The sequence below is a fragment of the Rhagoletis zephyria genome, unplaced genomic scaffold (assembly GCF_001687245.7).
Source record: "Rhagoletis zephyria isolate East Lansing unplaced genomic scaffold, Rhagoletis_zephyria_1.1 Rzeph_scaffold_01172, whole genome shotgun sequence".
Taxonomy (NCBI): domain Eukaryota; kingdom Metazoa; phylum Arthropoda; class Insecta; order Diptera; family Tephritidae; genus Rhagoletis; species Rhagoletis zephyria.
Window position 1 is genome coordinate 127,945 of NW_016158256.1, and position 12,574 is coordinate 140,518.

General features: G+C 38.6%; 1 protein-coding gene across 2 annotated transcripts; it reads right to left on the bottom strand.

The window, feature by feature from the left end:
• Window positions 1-386: 386 nt before the first annotated feature.
• LOC108363039 (focadhesin) lies at window positions 387-7,950 on the bottom strand. Of its 2 annotated transcripts, XM_017616254.1 has the most exons (9): window positions 7,725-7,950; window positions 7,389-7,664; window positions 4,551-4,769; window positions 3,470-4,490; window positions 3,192-3,403; window positions 2,062-3,131; window positions 1,546-1,676; window positions 960-1,487; window positions 388-904 (listed from the first exon to the last, which is right to left on the bottom strand). In XM_017616254.1, exons 1-9 carry the CDS (start codon window positions 7,769-7,771, stop codon window positions 755-757), a joined length of 3,654 nt encoding a protein of 1,217 aa, XP_017471743.1. In that variant the 5' UTR covers window positions 7,772-7,950; the 3' UTR covers window positions 388-754. The 2 variants fall into 2 exon arrangements, with proteins under 2 accessions (XP_017471744.1, XP_017471743.1); XM_017616255.1 differs by lacking the exons at window positions 7,389-7,664; window positions 7,725-7,950 and having other exon boundaries at window positions 387-904; window positions 4,547-4,638.
• Between the last annotated feature and the right edge of the window lie 4,624 nt (window positions 7,951-12,574).

Consider the following 12,574-nt stretch of genomic DNA (forward strand, 5'->3'; position numbering starts at 1 on the left):
TAGCGAAAAGACAACAAAACTGATGACATTGCAAACGTCAAAAATACACGAATACTGATAACAAACAATATTGCCAGATAGATTAACAAGGTCGTAATGGATTGCCGTTACGCGAGGCTTACACGTTCACAAATTGGCATTTAATGTGCAAATTGAAAGCAATTTTGTTAACCCGTTAACGTATAGCTAGATTTGATTTCAACTATGAAAGTTGGATCATGGATTCGAGTGTTTACGAGTTATTACATATAACGGTTCAACTCAGGTAGGCCAATTGTTTTTTTTTATATATTTCCATAATTGTTTTTAAATCCACATACGTATGTATATAATAAAAAAAAAACGGAAACGTTTTAACTTCTTTTATTTTTATTGCAAATGTCAAAATAAGTGAGCCAGTGTTTAAAAACTTTTTTATTGTAATTATCTCCATTGTAAATGTCTATTAGGACCAGGTTAGGTTAAATATATTAAATTAGAGACAAGCATGCTAAAGTTATACTATTACCTAATATGTATATAAAATAGTTTCAAGGAAGTAATCAGAAGCATTTTCATCCTCCGACTTGACAAAAATTGTAATAAAATCTTTGCACATGCTATTATTAAAAAAAATGCGATATTTTTCAACAATAACTATAGCTTGAATTTGCTTGGTGTATAGTAACAAGCATCAAACAAAATGCAAACGAATTGAACCCATTTTCTATACACCAGTGACATACATTTTTAGGTAGGTACAAAATTCAAAGAGTCATTTTCTCAAGCCAACATATTTCGTCCAGATGCCTTTGTTGTCAAAGTAAGATTTATTGCGAGAACATATAATAGCATCCTTGAAGGTGGTGGCATATGTTTCCGGAATGGCGTTGTTCTTATACAAGTTAAACAAGAACTCGTATATCTAAAAAAAAATATTTGATACTAAAAAATTAATATACAACTGTAAAAAATCAAACCTTCGCCTCCTGATCCTTCCAAAATACGTGATCACACAGAAACTGCATACTCTCCGGGAAAAGCGCAAAGCGATCTTTACGTTGTGTTGCCACAGCATCCAAATTGCACAACAGCACTGCACAGCCGGAAAGCACAACCACAGCTAAAATGAAAATATCTAAAAGATATAAAACTTTATCTAATTTTTCTTTGTTGGACGACTCCGCTAAGAGCGCCTGTATTTGAAGAAACATTTCCATGATCCAGTTGCACGACTGTTCATCGTTATTAAAGGCATATAAAGTGGCAACAAGGTGGCGGAAGAAGAATGGCTGCTCCTCACGCCGGTTGGCATACGCATCGATAATTGGTGTAAGCCATTTTAGTGGGTTAGGCAGCTGCGTGTTATACAGCACCAGGTAGCAGCGTATGATGGTGGCCTTTTTCAGTTTACCTATGGGGGTTTCCCACCAATTGACGGGCGATGTGAGACCATCAATGGAATTGGGATGCAGAACGGAGACAACCTCTGTGTAACGCTCGAAGAGCTGAAAATAAAAGATAAGATATGAGTAACATAATTGCGTGAAGAAAAATACTACGCACTCTCGAATCCAAATCCATGGAATCCATATAACGCTCAACAATCAACGTGAAAATATCAAGAACTTCTGGAATGTCACATTTTCCTAGAAATATGTACTTCACACTGTCTATGAACTTTTCAAAGAGGCATCCTGTAAAAATAAAAGCATTTTTAATTTTTTCGAATGTATAAATACTTATTTATGTACATATCGTCGTTTAAAGTACAAAACCGCGTATCGTCATTCTGATGCAAAACCACATAACTGACATTTGCTGCCAAAAACTGGATTTGCTCACACAAGCTCTTGGCTTAATCCTTATCCATTCGTCCTGAAATATAATAGCCAGAAGTGCGATTGCTTTATAAAAAAGAGAGCAATTTGAAATATGAGTGTTTTTACTCTCTAGAAAATAATTTATGCAATTTCACATACGCGATGTTGCATTAACTTGGTACGCGGTTTGGCATTTTTTTATACTCGGTTTTGTACTCTAAACGACGATATGTATATAGTAGTATGACTGGGGTCCTACCTTCCGTAAAGCCACTCAACTGTGATTCTTTGAAGCTGTAAATCGCTATTTTTTCGGCGAAATTCTTTAAAATTTGCAAGCTAATGCCGTTTGCAATTTCCGGTAGTAAAGAGAACAGAAGCAGTAGATCCTCTTCAAAACAATTCGGTTCGAAATCAGCCAGAAAATTTTCCAACAAGCGCTTTGCAGTACCCGAATGTAGCAATTGGTTCTTAGCGATCAATATGCAATATTTTCTTGCCTCAAATGAGAGATGGAAAAAACTATGCAGGAAACACCAATCCAGCGGTGGTATGGGCTTCGGAAATTTTTTTGATATTGCTCTAAGTGCATTTGTCACTACATGAGGTTCTGTTACGTGGTCACCGAATCGTGACTGGCCTACCAAGTAGCTTACAACTGCACGCAACGGACTCTGTGGAAAGAGTCCTTGCAACTTTCGTGGTTCCGGCTTGCCTTCGGGCAACCGGTAGACGCCACTGCGGTAGCTATTAATTTCAGCATATATATGATGTGCGATTAAATCTGCCACAGCGGATCCGCATTCTGGACGTATATTTTGTAGAAGACGTACCCAAATCTCGCCAGGCACCATTTCCTGTTGCAAATCAACCACCTCACGACCACCAATAAACTCGCGAACTCCTGGTATATCCTGGCGATATTGAATTGGTATGTGACGCATTGCCAGCAGCGTTCCTATTTCAAAACTTTTCAAAGCTGACAGCGCTTCTCGCACAATTTCAGCCTCGGAATCGGTACGGCTAATTGTAAGCCAGAGTTGCTCTAGAGCTTCATCTACGAGTTGCTCATATTCTAGTGTGGGCGTGTGCAGCAACGGTATATGTGAAAAGAATCGATAAAGTGACTTTAAGGCACGCGGACGTCGTTCGTGGCGAAATTTGTTGCTTAGCACACGCCATGTAGAAACAATATTTACAGTATGGCTATCACAAAGGGCAACAATAGCGTCTAGAGCAAGTGAAGTAGCTAAGTCGCCAGAATCGTCGGTGCAGGAGTTAAGTGTATCAGATAGATGCGAAACCAAATCGGAACCATGATGTGTCGGTCTAAATTATAAAGTAGCAAATGATTATTAAAATACTGATTTTACACGGGTGGGCACTAACTTGTCATAACAGATTTCGCGAATGGTATGAGTTTTGGCTATCTCGAACTCCCAACGCTTGCTGCCATCTTTCTGTGGTGTGGATAGTAGTTTTATCAAGAAAGGATATGTGCGCGACTCGACACGCCATAAACGCAGATACAGATCCATACAAAATGTAGCATTTTCGGAAGTTAGATTACGTATTGTATTCAAAATCATTGGTATGTTATCCTATAAAATATTAAAGAAGTGTAATATGTAAAAATTCGGCGATTTCAGAAATTTTTAGAAAGGTACCTTTGATACAGAAAAACTGGGCAAACCCCGTAGTAACTCCATTTGAATCTCAGGTTGTTGCTCTGCCGCCAATTTGAAAATATATGTCATTAGAAAATCGTAAGCAATACCGCTGTTAACTTTGATTATTTCTAAAATAACTTCATAAATTTTAAACCAACAATCTACGGATGGTTCTCGCGATAAGAACAGCGCACGCAAAAACAAATGTAATCGCTGACAAAACATGGAATTCGCTTTAACATTGAGTACGTCAACAAATGCGAATACATCTTTAAATTCAGAATCGTCAAAAGATTCCACCAACTTGGCTAGATCGAAGGCAATAGCAATATCCGGATGCATGTAGCGAACTTGTCCTGCTTGTAAATCATTCGTGTGTACCGTAAAGTTTTTTGTTTCCTTGCCTTGGGCAAGTATTTTCCGCACAATTTGGTGAGCGAGTGCCAGACCTTCTGCGGGTATGAATGCAGTCTGAGACATCCACTGGATGATACCATCGAGGCACATGTTCAGAATGTATTGATTCCCACAGCTTTCTTGCACCACTATGAAGGCAATTAAGCGCAGTAAATCATGCAAATAATTTGGGGAGAGAAGATGCAGAGACTCGGCGAAGAGTATGAGCAGCACATTGTAGTGATTCACAGTATGCTCGCGTGTACTATGCAACACACGTAATAAACAGTGAAGACTGGGACGTGGATCGATGCCGTATTTGGTAAGATTGTTTACTATCAACGCTTGGAAAATGCACAAATCAATGGCGGTGGTAAAATCGTTACAGTTAAGGCAGTGTTCTATAGCTTCAATTAGTAGTATGCTTGTGAACAGACATGTTGTTGAAGAGTTAAATTTACTCCACAAGAAGATTTCTTGCACCAGCTGTTTAGCGACGAGGTTTGTTTTGCTTAATGACAGTAAGCCAGTCCAAATAGTCTTTGAATCGGGCAATGTCTGTGGATTACAGAGTATATAAAAGAAAACCGGCCTTAAATATTCAACGCTGTGCTCCTTTATTCTGTAAGAAATGAGGAATTTGAATGAAAGAAAGTTAGTAGGGAAATTACATGTTACCTACTGCTGATCATGATGATTGCAAATACCGACAATTTTGTTGGCCACGTCATTTATGTTCACCGATGGATTTTGTAGTAATGTTATAATGGGATGTTGTTGCGTTTTCAGACCAAACTGACTTTGAAATACTTCGCTGCCTTTCAAAAGCGCAACCTTCCGTTTCAACCCAAGTAGCAGTATGCTGACAATTCCTTCGGTGATCGTGGTGTACTGCATCGGACTAGTTTAATTATAAATAAGTAAATGCATATATATGTATGCATGAGAATAAGTGTGTTTAAGTGGCGGGATTTGAAAAACCAAAGCAAATTAATGTAGGGATAAATCCCTACCTCTGCTCTACTAAGGAATTATATTTGAAGTCCAAAAATTAGGATAGGAGTCCCAGCCCTAATTGAAGCTTTCGTATTACCGAATATGGAATTCATTTGTTTTTTTTTTATCCTAATATGGAAACATTTTAATTTCATCATGCAAAAAAAAAGAATTCTAGAGAAATTTTAAATATTTCAGGTTTCTTTCTAATAATTACAAAAAGAAAAAAAAGAAATTGCAATTTGACCCTGGAGCTCAATGGCTTTCGGATACAGGCGATATCGTTCACGATGCATAAATTTTCAGTTTGCACACATAACGGTTTTATGTTACCTCTATTATTATGCAATTACTTACTTCTTAGACGTAAAACTGTTTACTGTTTCAGGAAGTAGTCAAGGTTTTTATGACGAACGCGTTTTTGTTTTTCATTTCGCTTTGTAAATAACCAGGATGCATACATATGTACATACATGCTTTAAATGCAAGAAATTGAAGTTCAATGTCGGTCTTTACTCACGGAAGTTTGTTAGTGCCACAATAAATGCAGTACATAAGTATGCATATTGATTGTATAATTGATAAGTATGTATGTAAGTACTACATTTTTAGTAACNTTCTAATAATTACAAAAAAAAAGAAATTGCAATTTGACCCTGGAGCTCAATGGCTTTCGGATACAGGCGATATCGTTCACGATGCATAAATTTTCAGTTTGCGCTCATAACGGTTTTATGTTACCTCTATTATTATACAATTACTTACTTCTTAGACGTAAAACTGTTTACTGTTTCAGGAAGTAGTCAAGGTTTTTACGACGAACGCGTTTTTGTTTTTCATTTCGCTTTGTAAATAACCAGGATACATACATATGTATATGCATACACATGTACATACATGCTTCAAATGCAAGAAATTGAAGTTCAATGTCGGTCTTTACTCACGGAAGTTTGTTAGTGCTACAATAAATGCAGTACATAAGTATGCATATTGATGTACTTGTTTATACATAAGTATGTATGTAAGTACTACATTTTTAGTAAGATTTTTATTTTACTGAATTTAAAAGCTTAAATATATTGCCACTAAAATTGTCCTTTTTGAATTTCTAACAGTATTAATGCGCGTGCGTTTATCAGATTAAGCATTTCCGGTTGAATTTTCGTTTGCATGTCTTTCTTTTTTTCAAACCATAAATTAACATTCTCTACAATAGAACGCCAGCCGTTAGGTCAATGTCTTGATTGTACAATTATATAACTACATACATACATTTTAAGCCGACAATTCGATTGTGGCAAGTTAGCACACATTTTGAAGTCAACAACCACACCGCTACTGGGAAGGTGTTGCCAAATATTGGGGTCACCATGTCACCACCACCAGGCAAGTCAATGCCATGTGTCAGAACGCTTAATAATACCTTCGAACGTGTAGTTAAGATTAGCATAACATTGGTTCCTTAATTTCATATTTAAGTCGTTTCTTTGAAAGTGACATAAATCATTTCATGCCGTTTGGCTTCAGTGACCATTTACCTGTATCTGAATGCGTCTGTTATTTGTTTAACTTTATCAGCCATAAGGTAAAAAGTTTTTTGTCATTAGTTTATGACAATTGAACGATTTACAGATGCATGCAGTTAGAAGCAACCAACCATTTAAGCACAAGAGGTGGAAATGACTTATGCCACTTTCACAATAAACGGATCATTTGTTTTGTAATGAAGTGAGACATTTCGACTTGCTAATGGATATGACTTATTACTATTGTGGTACTAATTATTTAGAAATTACTGCGGAAGCTTGAAAAGACAGAATGACTGATGTATAAAACGGGCGGCGAGAATACTAAAAAATTTGCCGATAATTACCAGAACAAAACATTATTTGAGGTAACGATGTTCTTTGTAGAATATTTAACAACGACAAAATAACTTACATTGGGCATTAACTCTGAGTGAGCAATAAAACCATACATCTAAAACCACTCATTCATAGATGTATTCATGTTCATGCCAAGTAATATCTAATGTCGTTCAGAAATGTTCCCCCTTCACAGGCATTCGAACATGCAATGACTCGAAGCTATAAAGAGCAAAGTAATTGTCTTAAGTGCGCTCATTCTAAACCCGTATAAATATGTAATGATTTTAGGCATTAACTGTTGGCGCATATCTTCAACGGAAATAACGATGTGAAGTAGTTTTGCGGAAGACCAATTGCACGACAGAAAAAAGGTGCAGCAAGCTAGTGTTGCAACATAGTATTGTAAAAAGTAGCAGCAACTATGCCAACTAAAAGGATACAATTGGCTATGGTAATATATGCGCAAAGCCTTGAAGTCATTTGCTTTTGATTCGCACCCATTTCCGGTACAAAGACAAAATAAAAAAGTGAGCAGCAAGCATATCCCTCAGGTGGCACAAAGTCACAACTAAGTAGTGCATATGTCGCTACAACAACCAACCACAAGTGTTTATTTGCTTTAGTTACCAAAAACGAATGCAAGAACATTAATTTACCTGGAGTTAGGCAGCATGGAAATCAACATTGTTAGCACATTCGTAGTTTCTAAGACACCATCCTCTACTAGCCGCACAAACGTCTGGGAGCTCAGTAAACTCAGTTGAACAATATCCGATTTGCATTGCGTTTTTAAAAACTCAATTTCCCTGATGTTATGTTCAGCTATTTTCTTCTCCCGGCTTTCGGCGATTTTCTTGAAAATTTTTTCAAGGCACGCCGATATTTTCACAACCGACGATGCGGGCGTTATGTTTTTGAATTCATCCATTGCTCTGGCAAAGTTTATTGTGTAATTACTTCACGGTAGGGGAACTTTACAATATTTTCTTTACTTTAATAATATCCTTCCTGGTTGCAACATGAAACCTACTACATACATGTAGCCAAAACACCTTCCGCTTATGCGCGCTCAATAACCGACCATCCATTCACATTGATCCACAAACCAAAACTCACTTTTGTGGGGTTTCAATTTGGGTTTTACACTTGAAATTGCGCAAGGCGCATGTCCTTTTTCGGCGAATACGTTTGCAAAATAATTGGCGGCTTTTACCAAAACAAAACAATAAACATCTGATTTTGACATTTGTAAGATTTTGGCGCTGCCATATTTTTATTTGCTAGAAACGAAACGAAATCACGGTTAGTCTTAGGACGACACCTAGCGTTAAGTAGAAAGATTGCTATTGAGAAATTTAACCCTGCAATACATGGTTGGTCGAATTAGGAGCACATGAACAAACAAGTCTGAAAATTTGCAACTATTAGGAAAGAGTGAAAGTATGTGTTTGGATACAAAAAAATCGAATACTTCGAGTCGTCTTCCAATGATTCTAATATGGGTTTCTTGAAAAAAAGGGTTATATTTAACTCAGTCTCCACGCCTTCCGACAACTTGCGCAATGCACCGTTGCTCCACTGAATACACAAAACTCCCCCTCCCTCGACTTTTATCCCGCTCCAATTGTGTGAGCTGTTGTTGTTGTTGTGGCGGCTAGCAAGTGTGGGGAGCTCTTACAGGGCGGTGCCTTCCTACCGCTTCTGTTCAATTTTTACCAGACGGAGTTTGCTGGCAATATTATTGCTGACCTTCGCCCCAAAATGAACGAATACCACTCCGATCTGGCTCACTTCCTTACCGCAAGGTGCCTGATCCTGTTATTCATGAAACCCTCTACAAGCAGCTTCACCACATGGACAAATGAGGTCAGAGGTCGATGGAGTACACATTCCATCTGTAAGGGTTCGTTCTGACAGTCTGTTCTCTTTCTCTGCGTTGAAACGTTGTTTACAACATGCAATACAATTTACTATTCAGCGCCTATTTGGTAACCGAGGACTAGTGTGACGCACTTGCTAAAGCTATTCATAAGGATGCCACAACATAGCACTCCGGAGAGCTAAGCTAAGGGATTTTTTCTCATGTCTCCAGAACACCGTTTAGATAGCGAGACGCAGAAACAGATAATAGTGCTGAGAAAGTAGTTTCTAAATACTTGCAACCGATGCGAGCACCTAAACAGGCACTCACTGGAAGCAGAAATTTCTGTTAAGCGCGTAAGAACTGCTGTGGAGGGTTACACTCCTGCTTACATAGACTCGACCTACAGAAAGTTGAGCTTGCTTGACGACAACTATTGAAAGGTTAGCTAACCTAAGTAGCCGCAGTGAGAGTATTGTCCCCAATCCCCAAAGCAAATTGTCCTGGTGTCCTGGTCCACACTTAAATTGTCCTGGTTTTTTTTTAATGAATCTAATGATAAGTAGAATTTTGCTTTGAAAAAAGATCAAGCTTTTTGTCATTAGTAGTCGAAAATCGGCAATGAAACATTTTTTCTAAAATGTTGAGGAATATCTGGTAAGCTTACTTTCTTTCTGTTTAGTTTATTTGGTTAAAATCTAATTTTGTATCTTCTGAAGGTCTTTTAAAGAAGTTCTTTTAAAGCTGTTTTTAGTTCATAAAAATCGTCCTGGTCTGTGGGTTCAGGACTATGGCAGCCATAGCTTAGCATCAAGCAGCAGAAAAGACAAATCTGGTACTCTTCATCAGGAAATACAAGGTTCCGAACTGGATGGGGGGAAAGTACCTCGGAGCAATATTCGATAGTAAGCTGTCGTGGCGCCTCAATGTGGGGGAGAGGGCGAAGAAGGCCACTGTGGCATTATATGCATGCAAAAAGATGCACAGCTGCACCTGGGGCTTGTCGCCTACTCTTTCTCACTGGATCTTCACGGCGATAGACAGATCGATACTGTTCCAGGGAGTATTGGTTTGTTGGGCAGCATTGGAGACGAAAACAATTCTTAAGAGCATAGAAAGTGCATATAGGCACACCGGCATCGCGGGCAACGAGGGTGCCTTGTCATGCGGATAGAGGAGGTGCCGATTTCCCTCCAAGCGATTAAACGGAACTTCTTCTGTCCATGATTCGGAAGACGCAGAAGGCGTGGAACAAAACGCAAGGCTGCAAAGCTGCAGAGCACGAAGTTTCTCCTTTCCCCTCAAGAGAGAGTATGCTAGGTTACTGTTGGGTGTTCTAACTGGACATTGCTTGCTGACATCGCACGCCTTTAAACTGACTAATGATAAAATCTGCAGAACGATGGAGGAGACAGTTGAGCATATCCTTTGTGAGTGTTCTGCCCTTATCAGACTGCGGGTTAGTCTGCTGGTAGCAGGTTTTCTACCTAATCTGGAACCCGACGCCAAGGTAGAGTATATCAAGGTGCTCCAGTTTGTCAAGAGGCCGGCGGTGTTCTTCAACATTACTCCTGCAGCCATATTCCTAAATTTGCTATCGCTAATTTTGATCGCCAAAAATCTCCAAAACAATAGCAGGCGTGCCTAACAACATGCAACATCTAGTTACATGCTCTGCATATTGCCAGCTTTGGTTGACTACATGTTGCATCTGTTAATTTTCCACGTTGTATACTTTTAGGCTCAGCTGCTTTTCGCTTAGAAAATATTGGTTACGAAAATTAACGTGGCGATTGCCCGAATTCCACTGCTGGTACGCAGTGATAAGCTGTCCAAAGTGGTCGTAGGTTATCTGGTAATGCCACGGATTTTAATGGTCCCACGCAGTGGCTGGCCACCCTGACCTAGACACGAAGTGCGGCCAAAGTTTTAAAGATGAATCTGGATCTTTGACTTTTATATACTTCTATTCGGCGTATTTACAGTAGTTACATATATGTTCATAAAAGCTTTTGAGCACTCTTTATCGAGCCCTGACCGCCAAAATAACGTAAGCGAAATCAACGCGATTTTTTAGACGCTTAAAACTTTCACTTGTTTCACTAGAATTACATAACCGATCTATCCGCGTACCAAAAACTTTTCCCAAAATTCAGATTAAGGTTCAAAATTTAGATGAAAATTTGTTGAGTTTTTCTACGTTCTGTATAAAGTTTGAAATTTTGACTTATGTGGTTTCGATTGAAGCATGAACCATGTTAAAAAACAAAAAATAACAAAAAAATTTTAACTTGAAAAACATTGCAAATATTAAACAACAAACACAATGCACTCGCTTTTGATTGCCAGTGTATGTATGTATGTGTGAATGTTATTATCTGACTTATAATTCAGCGAAAAAACCCAACAAGTTGCACAAGTGTTCACAGAACTTGGTTAACATACAAGCAATATTTTGCCATCGTTTTTACCAACACAAGTTTTTAGTTTAAGGTTTTCCTCAAAGTCGCTAACTTTTCGAAAAGTAAATCAACAGAATACAAAAGTTATGTTTTAACTTACTTCTTAGATTTAGGGCCGTTTTCTCATGATGTAAACTTTAACTTTAAAGCTCACTTTATATTTAAAGGTTACATTAAAATTTTAGATTGTGCTAAAGTAAAGCATTTCTATTATTATTTAAAACCGATAATAAAATGCTTTACTTTAGTCACAACCATACATTTTTATGTATGCCTTAAATATAAAGTGAGCTTTACAGTTAAAGCTTGCATGAGAAAAAGGCCCTTAGGCTGTATGCATAATATTCATAAGTTACAGCATAAAATTTTGCGAGAAACTTAAGAAACCCGAAACTAACCAAAATAACAAAATGAAAGTGAAATCGAAGCAAAATCAACGGAAGAACGCTCCTTTTATTTACATACATATTAGAGCATTCAATCCCGAAGCATTTTAACAATCTCGGGATTTCGGGATGTAAAAATTCTAATCCCGGGATCCCGAAATTTTTCGGGATTTCGGCTTCATAATAACTTTTTATATTTTACAGTAGGTTCGCCTTTTTCAAACCACACAGATTCATTGTCAACACATTTGGTCTTAGGGGCGCATAATGCTCCTTAGTACGACAAGTCTAAATCGGAGTAAATGCGGCGATAAATCGTACTCATGTAGCTTGATAGATATTTTTATGCTGGAACCTAGTACTATTTACATACTATCATACTACTAGCCCCGGCAAAGTGGAGGTTGAGTTTCCAACAGTGGTTCCAAAGATCCCTTCCTTGCCCACCCTGGCATTGAAGTCGCCAAGCACGATTTTGATATCATGGCGGGGGCAGCGCTCATATGTACGCTCCAAGCGCTCATAGAAGTAATTATTGGACGCCTCGTCCTTCTCTCGCGTCGGGGCATGCGCGTAGATGAGCGAGATTTTGAAGAATCTCACCTTGATGCGGATTTTGGCTCGACGTTCGGCCATCGTGGTAAACGACAGTACTCGGTGACGGAGTCTCTCTCCTACCACAAATCCAACACTCAACTCCTTTACGTAACAGGTGTGGTAGATGTCGCAACGCTACACGGTTTTCTTGCCTTACCCCGTTCATAGTTTTTCTTTGATGACGGTGATGTCAGCCTTTGTCTTTACGAGGACATCAACTAGCAGGGCAGAAGGACCTTTCCGCCCAGGTGTATACCCTCAAATAATCGCCGTTTATACGCTTACCGTGGTCGTCATCAAAAAAAGGTGGTATCATCCGAGGCATATTTTTTGTTTTAATTTGGGGGGTTTTAACGTGGTGCGGCCCAAATCCAGCGCATGCGAGGGGTCCCAAACGGGTGTTTAGTCGCTACCCGGTGGAAGCGTAGATTTAAATATCTGGATGTCGAGAGCTGCAATTTGAACCCTACCCAAAATAATCACTTTGGCCACTCCCACATGAATGATAGTCAAAAGCCTCCCCGCTTACGTGAACC